General features: G+C 40.4%; 1 protein-coding gene across 1 annotated transcript; it reads right to left on the bottom strand.

The window, feature by feature from the left end:
• Positions 1–4,162: 4,162 nt before the first annotated feature.
• Positions 4,163–13,314, bottom strand: RFK (riboflavin kinase). The gene is made up of 4 exons (XM_037030340.1): positions 12,887–13,314; positions 11,910–12,061; positions 6,756–6,858; positions 4,163–5,420 (listed from the first exon to the last, which is right to left on the bottom strand). Exons 1-4 carry the CDS (start codon positions 12,966–12,968, stop codon positions 5,290–5,292), a joined length of 468 nt encoding a protein of 155 aa, XP_036886235.1. The 5' UTR covers positions 12,969–13,314; the 3' UTR covers positions 4,163–5,289.
• Between the last annotated feature and the right edge of the window lie 3,554 nt (positions 13,315–16,868).

Genomic DNA, 16,868 nt, shown 5'->3' with positions numbered 1-16,868 from the left:
GCTTTCCCATTCACTCTGAGCTACCCATGATTCTCCCAATAAATTCCTTTTCTACTTAAATCAGCCAAAATCTGTTTTTGTTACAAGCAACCAGTTAGATTTCCAACCCAAACGGTAACACATGAGGCTTAGGTCTGGGTTGCAGATGTGCCGGAGGAAAAAAAATGTTTCCTCCTATTCAATTTCTTCTGGCTGGACTAATAACCAAGATAACGTAAGGCAGATTAACAGGAGAAAATCAAGTGTTAATACATGTACACAGGGAAGTCATATTAAGCATGAACATTCCAAAGACAAGGAGGCAAAATTAGGTTTAAATCTCATTCTGGACTAAGGAAGGCGAAGCTGGGGTCTAGGATGACACAGGGAAAGGCAGGCCATTTACAAGGAGAAGCTTGAATTAGTGTTTAGTAAACAACTGTCTGCTGGACCATCTTGAAATGGGACACAGGGAGATTTTTGACCAAATGGGCCTTGCTAGGTTCCTTCCTGTCTCCAGCACCTCACTCATATTAAACTTATCTTTGATGGTATCTCCCTGCCTGGATCAGTCCTCTGAATTCTTTTAGGCACTTAGAGAGGAAGTCCAAGGGGGAAGTCCAACGTATTTCCATCTGTGGGAAACACGTTCCGAGGACCCCAGTGGATGCCTGAAACTACAGACAGTGCCACAACCTACATACGCCACATTTTTTCTTATACAATGATAAAGTCTTACTTTTTAAAATTTTACTCTCATTAATTTCATTGGGGGTGAGAAAGAGAAAAACATAAACTTGCTGTTCTACTTCTTTATGCATTCATTGGTTGCTTCTCCTATGTGTCTTGACTGGGGATCGAATTCACAACCGTGGTGTATTGGGACAATGCTCTAAGCTACCCATCCAGGGCAATGAAGTTTAATTTATAAATTAGGTACCATAAGACATTAACAACTAATAATAAAACAGAACAACTATAACAATATACTGTAATAAGTTATATGAATGTGATCTCTCTGTGATAACTCAGCTGCCTACTAAGTGACCAACAGGCAGGGAGCCAATACAGCGTGGATGTGCTGAACTGAGGGGTGATCCCCATTCCAAGTAGGACAGGTGAGAGATTACATCATATGACTTATAAAGGGGAGCAATGAGGGCAAGGGAAACGAAAGAGGAAATAAACAAATGGGACTACATCAAACCAAAAAGTTTCTGCACAACAAAGAAAATGATTAAAAATACTGAAAAGACAACCCACTGAATGGGAGAACGTATTCACCAATGATACATCCAATCAGGGGTTAATGTCCAAAATCTATAAAGAGCTCAAACAACTTAATACCAAAAAAGCCAAACAATTTAATTAAAAAATGGGCAGAGACCTAAACAGACACTTCTCCAAAGAGGACATACAGATAGCCAACAGATGAGTGAAAAGATGCTCAACATCACTAATCAGAGATGCAATTCAAACCACAATGAGGTGTCACCTCACACCCGTCAGAATGACCATCATATTATAAATCGACAAGTGTTGGTGAATGGAGAAAAGGGAACCCTTGTGCAATGTTGATGGGACTGTAAACTGGCCTAGTCACTATGAACAACATGATAGAGGTTCCTTAAAAATTAAAAACAGAACTAACTGCCTTATGACCCAGCAATTCCACTTCTGGTTGTTTATCTGAAAAAATCCAAAACATTAATGCAAAAAGATATATGAACCCCCACGTTAATGCAGCATTATTTACAACAGCCAAGATACAAAAGCAACCTAATAGTTCATCATTGGATAAAGATGTGGTCCATATATACAAATGCAATCTTACCATGGATGGACCTAGAGAATATTATGCTAAGTAAAATAAGTCACACAGAGAAAGACAAATACCATATAATTTCACTTATATGTAGAATCTAAAGAACACAATAAACACAGAAACAGACATACATACAGAGAACAAACTGATGGCTGCCAGATGGGAAGGGGATTGGGGAACCAGGTGAAAAAGAAAAGGAATGAAGAAGTACAAGTCAGTAGTTACAGAGTAGTCACAGGGATGTAAAGTACAGTGCAGGGAATACAGTCAATAATATTGTAATGACTCTGTGTGGTGCCAGGTGGGTACTAGAATTACTGGGGGGAACTTTTCATACATTACATAAATGTCTAACCACTGTGCTATACACCTGAAATAAAAATAAAACAAGGAATGTCAACTGTCTACAGAATGAACAAATGAATAAGGTCAGCAAAATTATGACATCAGTTAGTCAAGATTTATTTCAAAGCCTGAAATCATTTAGACCAATCAAAACTGGTACTGCACTTTCTTACATCAGTATTTAAACTAAAACTAAAAAAAAAACATTAGATGGTATTCCCTAACTGCTAACGCACACACTATATGACTTTCAAAAGTGATGGCAATTTCACAAAAGATAACAAAGTATCAGAAAACTTACACCCACTCACCGAGGACCCAACTAGCAGCAATCCACCCAAACAAGCGCATCTGCTTTAACCCTTGCTTCACAAAGCCCCCAGTAACTGAGGCTTCCTTCACGTTGAGGATTCCTAACATTAAATTACATCTCGTAAGTATTTTCACAGAGAAGAAATGAAGACGCTACCTCCATTATTTGCCATAAATCCACACATCGAAAAGTAAAACAATCCCACTGAATGTATCCGTGTTTCTCTTTCCCCAACATCATGTTATTCTAAATACCTTCTATTTTGGTTAAAATCAGTGCTCTATCTGTGCAGATTAGTGAAAAGTTACTTACATTACCTTTAAAACTATCTCCTATTAAATTACCCTTTGCAACAGTATGGATGGACCTGGAGAACATTATGCTAAATGAAATAAGCCAGTGAGAGAAAGACAAACACCCTATAATTCACTCGTGTGCGCTGGGAACCGCTCTGCCTGGTTTCAGGAGTTGTAACTTCCCCCCCCATGGCTAAGGCTGAGTGAACAACCTTCGGGCTGTGAGCCACTAAGGAGACAAAGCTTGTCTCTGGCAGCAATGCTGCTTCTGCTTCAACCCCTACCCCCAACGCTTGGCCGGTTAGTCAGAGACAGGTAAGACCCCTCAGAGGGGGGGCAACCTAAGCCAGACTCTATCACTTAGGAGGTCTTCATGGAAGGACTCAGGGACTGCAACAAAGAGCAATGGATTCTCACCGCCCCCCGCCCCCCACCCCCCACCGGCTTTGTCAAAGCCTGAGTCCCCACTTCCGTCTGGGAGAAGCGCTTCCTGGCTCTAATCCACTTGAGCCTAAAACCTATGATGGGGAAGGTGGTGCTGCCCCTTGCCAGCTAGAGTGGATTCCGGGGTGATTGGGCATAAGAAAAAATTCCTAAAGTCCTAATGAAGCCTGCTTTGCCAAGAGCGCTTTCATTCATATGTTAAGGGTCTGAACAGGAAATGGCTATGTCTCCCAAAGTTTTTGCAACCCCCTTTCGTGACAGACACTGACTCAGACTAAGCCCTCAGATTTCTTTGAAATGTTATCTACTGTTTGATCCTTACCGCCTGTGTTCCTGTGTATTACAACCCAATAAAAACCATTGAGGAAGGGGCTCTTGGTCTTTCTCCTCTGAGAGATTGGCCACCTCTCCTCCCCAAGCAGATCATGTCATGGCAGTTTACTTTTTTCCATGGCAGACGAGGGGACCTGCAAGCAAAGTTGCCCCCTCATGTGGAATCTAATGAACTGAACTAACAAGGAAAACAGAGACAGACTCACAGATAAACAGATGACTGACAGTGTGGGAGGGGAGGTAAGTGGGTGGAGGGACTGAGCAAACAGGAAGAAGGACTCATGGACATGAACAATAGTGTGGGGACTACAGTGGGGGAGGGGGTATAAGGGACTAAATGGTAATGGAGAAAAATACAATAAAAAAAGGAAACAAGAGACTTGGATACATGGAACAGACTGACAAAAAAAAAACAAAAACAAAAACAAAAACCCTTTTATACACCTGTCTCCATCCCCCAACCAAGTCTGGCACCAAAGTGAGTAATACAATGTACTGCTTCAGGAGCCCAAAGAACCTGTAATCTTAATTTCCTAAGTATCCAAAGATGTCAACTTCCTGCCAACATAAACAAGTCTCCAGTGCCCAAAAACCACTTCGTTGTTAGGAAGAAAAAATGCATAGCAGGAGAATTAACTAAAACTTTATTATTATTTATACTTTCCCCCTAAGCTACAAGCACTCTTAGCATTTAATTATATTGTGCATACACACCTACAACAGTTTGTTTGCTCAGGAACATATAATCATGCTAAAAATAAATAACTTTCTATTTCATAGTTTAATGGACTCTTAAAACGCTTTCCCTGGGGTGGGGGGAACAAGTATTTTTTGTTCTTTAAGAACCTGGTAGAGAAAAGTGAACTGTTATATGTTCATTTAAGCTTTGCAGAAACCTAAAGATGAAACTTTCAGGGTTTTTTCATATAATGTAGGGACGGAATAGTAGAGATAGATGCAATCCTTTGTAAGCCACAGGATATTCTGAATGAAAAAAAAATTGACATGGCAATTATCTAAAGAAAAAAAAAGAAAGTCAAGAAAAAAGGTGAGGAGCGTCTCCTTGTAAAAAGAGAAAAGTGCTATATAAGACAAAAATAAAACTACAAATTTGAAAAACACTTCGACAAATGAAAAGAAAAAAACTGATTGGCAGGAGTCTAGACCAATTAGAACTAAGGCAGCTGTAAAACACACACACACACACACACACACACACACAATACAACTTGACCTCATAACGAAAATGACTCATTGAAATTTTACAAGTCTTCATGTTTGTAGTAATATATTAATGCACAAAATATCAAAATTACAAAGTATGAATTTCCTCCCTTAGGTTTACAATCAACTATCAAATCTCTCCTTAACACATTTACTTTCATAAGCCGACTGTTTAGCAGCACGATAAGCACATACCATCATGAGAACTAGTATTCATGTCAAACTAGTGATTTGCCTCTTTACCCATAACTATATATATTTCATCTCCCTTATAAGACACTTAAGACCTTTCTAGTGGTAACTTTAATCAACACATTACATAAAAAGAATCTTGATTTTTAAAATGAATCCTTTTAGTACTATAACATGATGGGTTTAATTGAACACTTAGAGCATAATGATAATTACATTGTACTGTTTACATTAATTCACAGCTGTAGGAAAATGTTTGATTTTTAACCAAGATGAGACTGAAGTCATGAGCAGTAAAACACTGGAAAACAATGAATGAGTAGGAAGACGACTTTTCCTCAGTGGCCATTCATTATTTTGCTTTTAGGAACCTGGAAGAAATTGTCTTCTTTGAGTTTCAAATGTTCTGGTAAATCTAGCCGTTTCTTAGCTTCCTCAATATCACCATGAATTGCTGAAATAAGTGATTCTGCAGAGAGAACAAACCAGGTAAAGATGATAAAAACTACCCCTACACTTTTTACTACTCCTTTGTTCGGCCTCTCCTGAAAACACTTCACAAAGCTGGCAGTGTCTCTGGAACAGAGCAGTTAGCTGTGCAGTAACTGTTCTATCTGTTCTCACAGACTTAAGTAAAAAGTCCGTAGCACACAAAATATGTCTCTAATCTTATTGCAATTTCTTAGAGAAAGTCATCAGTGAAAAAGTACATTGCAAATACCAAATGAAAGAAACAAATATGCACTATTCTCTTCAGCATTTACACTTAAAAGAAAACTACAATTAAAACTATCACACCACACTAAGATCTTTGATACAATGTTTTTGATTGTTTCTCACAGCAAGCATTGCAAAGCATCCATTATTCATTACATGTAGGGAACCGGTTTGTCTTGGCCTGGCAAATGTGACTCAGCTCTGTATGGAAAACCTACAGAAGCAAAGTGGTGGGCAGGAGCCAGACCTTCAAACCGAATTTTCCCGTGGGAATTAGGCCTAGAAAATGCATACAGATTGTTATAGGTTGCTCCTGCTAAAACTCCCTCACCCTGGTCTAAAGCAAGATGTGTACTTTCGATCTTCAAGGTAACTTCCAAAGCCTGTGTGAGCTCTCCCAAGGACAGAGCTAATGAGCTCACTGCCATCCCCCTTTGCATGTTATTTTTATTTCCTTGATTATACCTAGAATATAGACAATAATATTCTATGTGATAGATAATAAATCTTTCTATGATGTAAGACCCCAGGAAAACAATAAAAGCCTTTCTAGGCAAGGGTCGGGGCACTCCCCTCTTGAGGGAGTGGCCAAGGCACCCATAGGCACTCTCCCCTTGAGAGAGCAGCTGTGCCTGTTCCCTTTTTCCACACAGGATTGTTGTCGCCTGTGCACTGATTCTCGTCATAAGCCACAGCAGGCGGACTCTGATGGACAGGGTCTGCTACAATTACAGCTTATTAATTCTTACTTGTACCTTAAAACATGAAAAGGAAATAAAGATTTGAACTGCATACTGTTGGAGAGGCAGCCAACCTACTGCTAGTTTTGAATCTGTGGTCCATCACTTACTACATGACCCTGGGTAAATTATGTAACTTCTGTGTGCCAACCTCCTCATCTGCAAAATGGGCAGAATAATTCCTCATATGGTTATTGTGGGGATGGAATGAGTTATTCATTTAAGGCACTCAAAGCAATGCCTGGCACACATTAAATGCTCAAGCATGATCTGTTCTGCTACGGTTGTTACTAGTAGAAGCAGAAGTAGCTACAGTAATACTTAAGATAATCTAACTAAGAACTTACCTAGAGAATCAAAGTTCTTTTCTGGTCTGAGGTAGCCAACAATGGCAACATTGAGGATTTCCCCATAGAAGTCCTCTTTGAAGGTATGCATGATATGAGTTTCCTACAGTCAAGAAATGTTTAAAAGAAAATTACCATCAGACTGCAGAATACCTAAAATTTTAAATACACACATAAATGAAACAACCCACATTAAATTTTGAAAGACAGGTTAAAATCTAAATGCAGTTTTTCCTGAATTTTTCCACTGCTCCTGTCCCTGCCCCTGACCTTACATATAAACATTACTGAATAATGTAGATGTTACACCACAAATCTGGTATGATTATGTTTATAGAAAAAAAACAACATGCAGCAAAGTAAGTCTTAGCAAGGCAGAAAAACTGAACAAAGACAACAAAAAGGGAATAGTTGAAATAGTAAGAGATGTCACCACCAACAGAGCTAGTTCTAAAGTTAATCAGGATCCGAGTGTCTCTGACACACTCCAGTTAGAGAAACTTTTGAGGGTTGGACGAAGCTGAAGGCTGATGTGGGGCAGAACACCCCAAGCTGGCTTCTGATCTGGGAATGCTGTGACCGTGGGCACAACCCACGCTGAAGCAAAGTGGTGCAGAAGGTTAAAGACACTCTGGAAAAGTCAGAATTTTAGTAGGCACCTACAAAGAGGAATCCTGAGTTCAAAAAGGCAGAAAACCAATTTAAAGAGCAAGCAAATACCCAAGACAGTTGAGGCTGGGCTAGAACGGTAGCACTGGAAGGTTACACAAATTAGAAACATGTAACTAACTTGAGACCAGAGGTATATTTTGAAAGACTATGTTTAATAAGAATGGCCTATTTAAAAGAAATCAAACATGAAAATCTGAGTAATTCTTTCTTACCAAACAGAAAGTTCACCATATATGCACTCAATGGAATTTATGGATTTTATGAAGCCCATTAAAAAAAGGAACACTGACTTAAAACAATTTAAAAGGAAACATGGATATTATTTCCTTTTAACTTTTTAGGCCCTGGCCGGGTAGCTCAGTTGTTTGGAGCACTGTCCCTATATGCCAAGGTTTTAGGTTCAATCCCCAGTCAGGGCACATACCAGAATCACCAATGAATGCATAAATAAGTGAAGCAACAAATTAATGTTTCTCTTTTCTTTTCCCTCTCTCCCTCCCTCCCCCTTTCCCCTCTCTCTAAAAATAAAAAAAAATTTAAAAAGAAACTGAACTTTTCTTAAAGCTATTATCAAAGCTTTGGTTTTGTTAGGTAATGAAATCATTAAAAGAAGAGTTGAACTTATGTACTATGTTAAATTCCAAGTGTTTAGAAGGAAAATACTGTAGTATGAATAAACAAGTTAAGAATCAAAAGTCTCAAGTTGCACATCTGGCTGAAGGCATAGCTTAACCTTTCTGGGGCTCAGCTTTCTTATCTGTAATTGAGGGGTTTGAGTCAGAAGACATAAGGTGCCCCATTGCTTTGTATTGGGTTGGCCAAGAAGTTTGTGTTTTTTTCCATAAGATGGCTCTAGTAGCGTGAAGTTGCCTTGAACTTCATTCAAAAAAATTTTGTTAGACTGTATTGTGACAGCTGTTCTATCAGCATGCATTAAAATTTATTCAAATTGCTGAATTTTTGTGTAGCCATTTTAATATTGAAGATGAAGAAAATGAGCAACATTTTCAGCATATCATGCTTATTATTTCAAGAAAGGTAAAAACACAACTGAAATGCAAAAAAAGATTTGTGCAGTTTAAAGCCCTGGCTGGTGTAGCTCAGTGGATTGAGCATGGGCCTGCGAACCAGAGGATCGCGGTTCGATTCCCAGTCAGGGCACATGCCTGGGTTGCAGGCCAGTTCCTGGCAGGGGACACACAATACACTGTGTGTCCTTGGCAGAAGCAACCATACATTGATATTTCTGTCCCTCTCTCCTTCCTTTCCCCTCTAAAGATAAATAAATAAAATATTTTTTAAAAAAAGATTTGTGCAGTTTACAGAGGAGGTGCTGTGACTGATTGAACATGTCAAAGGTGGTTTGTGAACTTTCATGCTGGAGATTTCTCGCTGGACGATGCTCCATGGTCAGGTAGACAAGTTGACGTTGATAGAGATCAAATCGAGACATTAATTGAAAACAGTCAATGTTATACCACATGGGAGACAACCAACATACTCAAAATATCCAAATCAAGAAAGTTATTGGTGAAAATGAAATCTGTGCCTTTTATTTTATGGAAAAAAACCATATAGACTTTTTGATCCACCCAATACTATGAACCAATAAATGTGACTTTCAGTCTTTCTTTTCAGTAAAAGTTTGAATAAAAAGGAACTAATATGTAAGACCCTGACACTGACTATTACAAAATATAACAGAAAAATGGTAAAAATGTCTACTTTCCCTAAATTGATGTACAGATTCAATGCTACACCAATCAAAATCTTACGTTTGTTTTAAATGACAGAAACTGACAAGTGATTCTAAAATTCATATTGAAATGTGAAAGGAACTTATCCAAGAAACCTTGAAGACAAAACTGGAGGGTTTACAAGACCAGATAGTTAAGACCTATTACAGAGCTGCAGACACTAAGACAACGTGGCAACGGCCGAAGGACAAACTGGGAGATGGGCCGCATTAATGTACGAGCCTGTTTCGGACTCACACTGATAAAGTCACTTGATTTAAGAGCAAGTTGACACTGCTATGCTGTCAAGAAGGACACTATTTTCAATAAATGGGCAGGGCCCTGACTGGTGTGACTGAGCGCACTGGACACTATCCCAGAAACTGAAAGGTTTCTGGTCAGGGCACATGCCTGGGTTGTGGGCCAGGTTCCCATTTTGGGGAGTGCAAGAAGCAACTGATCATGTTTCTCTCCCTCTCTCCCTCCCTTTCCTCTCTCTAAAGACAAATAAATAAACTCTTTTTAAAAATAAAACAAAATATAATAAATGGGTTGGGTCAATACTCATACGAGAAAAAAATTTGACCTTAACCTCATACCATATTCAAAAATCCATTTGATTTTTGAGAAAAGCAAGACAATTAAGCCTTGGGGGGGGGGGGATCTACAAATATCTTTATGACTCTGGAAGAGGCAAAGATTTCTTAAAAGCAATGCAATGTAAAAGATATTTGCAATTTATAAATAGTCCCAATAAAGAAACTGGATCTAGATAGAGTATATTAAGAACTCAAGTCACTGAGACAGTCAATCCAATTTTTTAAGAAGAAAATGTCTTGGCCCTCGCTAGTGTGGCCCAGTGGACTGAGCACTGGCCTGTGAACCAAAGGGTCGCTGGCTCAATTCCCAGGCAGGGCATCTGCCTGGGTTGCAGGCCAGGTCCACAGTAGGGGCATGTAACAAGACGCAACCACACACTGATGTTTCTCTCCCACTCTTTCTCCCTCCCTTCCCCTCTCTCTAAAATAAATAAATAGAACCTTTAAAAAATAAAAAGAAAAAGTTTTGAAGAGGTGCATCATATATGTCTGTTATTGGCAAAGAAGAAAAAAAAAGCAAACTTCTGAAATTTACGAACCTCCCCCAGGGGAAAACAGAGTATCTCCTAACTATGAAAGTGCTTTCAAGGCATCCTTAACTGGCTCTGTAGCAAAAGTTCTGTTACTAATAAAGAAAAGAATGCTAATAAAGAAAAATTAGTCAAAGTTGCCTTCCCGCCTTTTATTTTCTCCCTCATTCTACCAGAAAAAGAAATGTTATGTTCTTTCTTTATTTATGCCAACAAGTATTTTTCACATCCCTAACACTCAAAAATAAGAAAAATGGCCTGGCTGGTGTAGCTCTATGGATTGAGCTCGGGCCTGTGAACCAGACGATCGCGGTTCGATTCCCAGTCAGGGCACATGCTTGGGTTGCAGGCCAGTTTCCTGCAGGGGCCAGTTCCCTGCAGGGGATGCACAAGAAGCAACCAGACATTGATGTTTCTTTCCTCTCTCCTTCCCTTCCCCTCTAAAAAGATAAATAAATAAAATCTTTAAAAAAAAATAAGAAAAATGTTATGCACGATGTTAAGTAGTTCGGGGCCAATTCTATCTTCAAAGAGGATGAAATTTAGATGAACTGTAACTGTTTTTGCCACACACTTGAGCTAATCAAAAGATTCGGCGGCATTTAGCAGATTAAGCACATCAGCTATGTGGGTCCCATGAGAAGAGTGGAAAGTATATCTCAAAGTGGTTTAAAAGAGGGGGAAAATCACCTTGCCGTGTTATCAGAAAGCACCATTCACATAATAAGCAGTTCTATGATAACAGGGAGATCAAGTAATTAAGGAGTGAATGAAGTACATAAACTGTGGCAAGCTGAATTTTATGAAACATACTCTTCAAGCACTTTTATCTCCAGCAAAGGTAAATACATGGGCAGTTACAAAATCAATATTATTGTAATTTGTTTGCACCTCTACTTTTCATTTTCTACAAGATTAAAAAAATAAATGCATAAAAATTATTAGTTTATGTTCTTGGGCACAGTGTATAAAAATATAATTTCTTCCCTCCTTCTGTGTGTATGTATATCTCCTCAGGTGAGGAGTTGCAAAAAAAGAAGAAGAGTTTGTGTATGCTATTAAAGTTGGAGTAAATTCAAACCAGACTTATATAACTTCGGGATGTTAAATGGATCCCCATAGTAACCACAAAGAATGTCTACAGAAAATACACAGAAGGAAATCAAAAGAGAATCAAAATGTCACTACAAAAAGTCAACTAAACACAAAAGGCAGTAATGGAGAAAATGATGGACAAAAAAAGCTATAAGGCATACAGAAAACAAATGGCAAAACAAATGACTACTCATCAGTAGTCAGTTTAAATGTAAATGGGTTAAACTCTCCAATCAAAAGGCAGAATGATTAAATACAGAAGATTCAAATTCACACTTATGAGATTCACTTTAGATCCAAACATAAATAGATTAAAAGTGAAAAGATGTAAAGTTATTCCATTCAAATAGTAACTAAATACTTCACTTTTAAATCCTTCAAATATGCTGCCAAATATTCTAGAATTTAGACTATGTTGTGATTAGCATTGATATAGCCCATTCCACTATATGTACATCTAATACCGCATATTACTCTAAATCATCATCCCATTTTCAGTTATAGAGTGAAATGCATTCTTACCATGGACTTTTTTGTGTTTTTGTAGTATGGGTTCCATCCTATGCTCACCACCATCTTATGGACATCTCCACTTCCAACACTGGCCCATCCATAATAAATGCCAGTGGATATGTCGGCTGGAAGACTGTCTACTACTTGTTCAGGGAAGTTAGCTTCAAAACAGAAGTACATATCTGAGTGTTAAGGGTATCATATTGCTCATAAAAATAGCACGCAAAGCTAGTCTAAATAATTAAGCTCACAAGATTGCTAGGACTTTGCCCATGATTACCAATCCCACCATTCCATATTCTGGGTCGAATTTCTCCTCTTTTTGTTACTAAGTTAGGAACAAGGAACCAGATCACACTCTCCAGGTAGAAGACAACAAATACAGGAACAGCTGGAATTTTTAGACCTGGTCTTTTGGAATCCTTTAGAAAGATTCTCATTTTGGAAATATACATAACTAGTCTCCAAACTCAAAGACTGCTTTACTAGGTCTGGGGGCAGCCCTGACGACATTTTAAAAAATGAATCACGCTTACCTTCAAGTCCGGACTACTAAAATTAATGTAGACAGATCAAAAAAAGATATTTGGTTTTCATTCAACTGCCTGTGTGCTAACTTGGACACAATCTAATAACAGATTAAAATAAAAAGCCTCCAGTTGGCATGAAAGTTCAGCCGATCTGCTCACATTGTTTTGTAATGGGCAAGGCTTGTGCCATGCCTGGCAGCTCTAGCACACCTGGATAGAAAGGCAGCAAAGTGGAACCGCAGAACTCAGCTCCAGCTTCCTGCCCTCAAGGCAGTTCCCTGGAAGGTCCTCCAACTCAATTGCGTAAGGAGAGGCAGAGGAGAGGGTGTCACCACTGTCCTCAGCCCCAAGACCCTGTCCGACCCCGGTTCTAAGCTCCAGTTGACGTCTATCGCCCACGCAGCCCGGCCTCAAGGGCTCCTCGCCTTCCAAGGCTCCGCATCCTCCAGCGCTCACCTGTGGGGATGCCCAGTTGCTTGGAGCCACGGCCAAAGCCCCTCACCACTTGGCCGCGGCAGAAATACGGCAGATGCTTCATGACGCCGTCCGCTTGGGGTGCGGGCTGAGGGCCAGGACGCAGGTCCAGCAAAGCCGCCGTGGAGGTGGTGCCCGGACCCCCCGGACCAGCCGGGGGACACGGGCAGGAGCTCGGCCGGCTGGCCGGGCGGGAATACAACGGCCCAGGAGGCGCCGGCGCCACGCAGGGTCTATCCTCTCACGCTGCTGACCCAACAGAAGCTGCCTGGCAACTCAGATGTGTCCCCGCTCTGAGAGCAACGGTGGCAGCGGCGAGAGTGGACAATGCGATTGCGGGCGTGGATAGCAGTGAGGGCGGACTGCAGCGGAATGCGGCCAGCCCTCGGAAATACATCGGCTTGAGCACACTTCCTCTGCCCTGTGACCCGTAGCTCGTTCGGCTTCCGTAGCCCCGCCCCCAGCATGGCCGCACCCTCTGCACGGTCCGCCCCCCCGCCCCCCCCCAGCCGATCCACCGCTTCTTTAGTTTTTACCGGCCCAGGCGATTTGAACCCTGGCGAGGAGCTCGTATTTCAGCCTGGGGATGTCGTAGTGTTTATTTTGCTTTTATCGTTTTCAGAAGGATCCTGACGTCAAGTGGAAACCTTTAGGTCCTTGGTAACCATTGGTTGCTTGTCATTCACCACCCGTTCCGCTCTTAAACATTTATTAAAGTTCCAAAATTTCAGTTCAGACATCATTCCTTCATAGAGGTTTTTCCTGAATCCTGCGGGAAGTGATCCTCCATTTGACCACGGTGTGAAGTCAGCACAGCAGAAACCCTAGTCTGTGACCAGCGGAAGGTTGCAATGATGTAAACCCCCCCCCCCCCAACTACCCTAGGAGGGACGCAAGTCCCTCCACCCTCCCTCCCTAGGCGGTGAGCGTTCTTTAGAACTTCATAAACCGGATGAAAGGCCTGATTTTCACTGCGAGGCAAGTTCATGCGCCTTCAGACCTTTGGAAATGTAAATATTACCTCCGGCAGTAGAGCTCACAAGGTATACAAGGGAGTTGATCACAAGGTCATCCTCCTGTCTTAGTTTTGAGAAAAGTTTTAGTTGTTCTCTCTTACCTTTCTCTGTTGAAGGGGAGCAGAGTTTGCCCCCCAAAACATGCCTTTTGGGGATACGGATTATTTAGGCTGGGTAACATAAACAGCAAATGTGGGAGAAGCTCTGAAAACCAAGTGTGAGTTCCCCTTTATAAAGGACATTCACATTTGTAAGGGAAATCGCCCTATGGAATGGTATTTCCCTCACTGTTCCAGGGAGAGGAGGACATCTACTGTTAACAATGAAGAACTCTGCATCAAGATCCTCCCTCTTGTTAACTGTGCGTTTTTGGGTATCCTCCCATGTCTAACTCCCAACCCCAACATCTTTTGCCTTCAGCTGAAGGTGGCATTTAAGGTGATGGCGTCCACCATTTTGATGAGTTACTTGGTGTTCCTGAGTCTCTCCTGTGTATACAGGAGACATACATGTTATTAAAGTTTTTTAAATCACTTTTAATTTTCAGTTACAGTTGACATCATTATAATAGTTTGAGGTGTACACCCCAGTGATTAGATATTACATAATTTAATAAATGAGTATCTGCCCACTTGACATGGAACAGCAAGTGGGGTCCTGCTGCCCTCTACCACCCTGTAAGCAAATTTCTGAAGGCAAAGATTTGTTAATAAAGGAAAGAAGTCTTCATTCAAAAGCTACACAGTTTTGGAATAACAGCTTTCCACATGCATTAGTCACTTAAGCCTATCAATTAATGGTAAACTCTAACTCAGGGGTGTCAAACTCATTTTCAATGGGGTCACTTCAGATTCAAGGTTACCTTCAAAGGCCAAATGTAATTTTAGGACTGTATAAATGTACCTACTCCTTAACAGTTAAGCGAACTCTTGGTGGAGCCGCTGCCTGACGGGTAGAAACATGGTGGAGGGCTGGATTCAGTCTGAGGGCCTTGTGTTTGCCACCTGTGATCTAACTGCTTAGTTACTGCTTTCATCACTTAATCCTATTAAATAAGGCTAAACTCTTTAACTCTTTCTTCCCCCTATCGTTCCCCTAGTTTTGATTACCTCATTTCTATAGGGTTAGTTTATAAACAAAAACAACATAAGATACAAAAGCTACACAATTTTAGAAGAATGGCAGGTTTCTGCCTCGGAGCCTGTCCCCTTTAGAACACCCCCCAAAAAATAACCCTGCCATGCCCTGCCAAGGCCAGTCCCATCCCTGGCTGCACCTAGAATTCCTTCTACCATCCAAAACACCATCAGCAGGCAGCTGCAGCAGACTCATCCAGACATCCTTGAGGAAGACAGGGCAAGAGAGCCAATCTCTGCCTTCCTTTTATTTTAAATTTTCTGGCCCATAATTTCATGTGCTCAGGAGGCTTCTCAACCAGTCCCATCCTAGACTATTTACCATTGCCCAGGCAGCTGCCTCCTATGGCCACCCCCTACTCCTCCCCAGTGATCTGATATGATCTCTCTGTATCAACACCAGATATAATTATTAGACTATTATTGACTATATCCCTATGCTTTACTTTACATCCCCATGACTATTCTATAACAACCAATTTGTATTTCTTAATCCCTTCTCCTTTTTTTGCCCATTCTCCCTCATGCCCCCTCCCATCTGGCAACCAACAAAACCCTCTCCCCATCTATGATTCTGTTTCTGTTCTGCTTGCTTATTTTGTTTCTTAGATTCAATTGCTGATACATATGTATTTATTGCCATTTTATGGTTCATATTAAATTTTAATTTTTCTCTTGCTAATTTGTCTCATGTCAATTTCTTTATTAGACCAGCCAGAAGAACCTTAGAGGGTGGAGGAAATTTTCCTTTCAATACTACAGTAGAAGAAAAGGGGCCACGTGCTAAGCCTGACAAACATGGGGGATACCTGCTTGACAGCCTTGCAAACTTGGAAACCTAAAACAGCCACAAGGATGTTCTAAAATGACAGGTCTGGGCCAGCTAATAGGAAGTGGAAATGGGTTCCCCTGTCAATAGGAGTGGCAAAGATTTTGTGAATAGTTTAAATCTATCGCACTATCTTTTGTGATAGTGTGACAACAATCGACCAGTGACAACGCCTCAATTTGAACCATAATACATATACTTTTTTTTCCTCTTCAAAATATGGCTATAGTCCATGCCTTAAAGAAGTTGTATTATTTATATATTGGGCAAAAAAATGGCAGACTCTAAAATTTCATATCTTAATTGTGAAAAAAGGAGAAAGGAAACACCAGTCATTTTAGAAATACTCTGAAATAACTAAATATGTAATGATGTAAGGAACAGGTATAAAGGACCCATGGACAAAGGCAATGGAAGAAGGACTGAAGGTGGGAGGTGGCGGGGGCAGGGCAAGGGAGCGTAATGGGGGGAAATGGGGACAATTGTAATTGAACAACAATTTAAAAAACTAAAAAAATACTGTGGAAGGTAACTGTACCCTGAATTTCAATGGCACTGATAGTCTGGACTACAGAGTTTGTTATCAGATGACATTCAGACTTTCTCATGGTCTGTCATTGTTTCACATGTTATTGTGCTCACTCCCACTGTACTATAAATTCCAAAATGTCAGGACCTGAGCTTTGTATTTTGCATGTATCCCTTTCCATAACAAAAATCTGAGCAATAAATACCTAGTTAATGAAGCTTTAAAAAAATAAATATGTAATTATGTTCGGTCATGTTGGTATTTTTGTCATGGTTTTCACATGAATTGAGAGAACACACAACAAGAGGCCCATAGACACACATTAACTTACTGGTGCTTGACTAGAAAATTCCAGATTGATTGATTAAGATTGCATTGCAACTAGATCAGATACTGAATCTAAGTTTGGAATCAAGTTTCAGCACCAGTGATGCCTTTCTCGACAGGTGGTTTT

This window comes from Sturnira hondurensis, unplaced genomic scaffold, assembly GCF_014824575.4.
Source record: "Sturnira hondurensis isolate 20B ecotype Veracruz unplaced genomic scaffold, ASM1482457v3 Scaffold0020642, whole genome shotgun sequence".
NCBI lineage: Eukaryota > Metazoa > Chordata > Mammalia > Chiroptera > Phyllostomidae > Sturnira > Sturnira hondurensis.
The sequence above is the reverse complement of the archived record's forward strand: the minus strand, read 5'-3'. Positions and strand labels throughout refer to the sequence as shown.

What these genes read in the sequence shown, in the direction of transcription:
- RFK (XM_037030340.1), bottom strand. Translation starts at nt 12,968, where the DNA reads ATGAAGCATCTGCCGTATTTCTGCCGCGGCCAAGTGGTGAGGGGCTTT. An exon ending in AAAACACAAAAAAGTCCATG is followed by an intron (nt 6,859 to 11,909) that starts GTAAGAATGCAT and finishes TCTTGACTGTAG; the next exon opens with GAAACTCATATCATGCATAC. An exon ending in AAAGAACTTTGATTCTCTAG is followed by an intron (nt 5,421 to 6,755) that starts GTAAGTTCTTAG and finishes TTCTCTCTGCAG; the next exon opens with AATCACTTATTTCAGCAATT.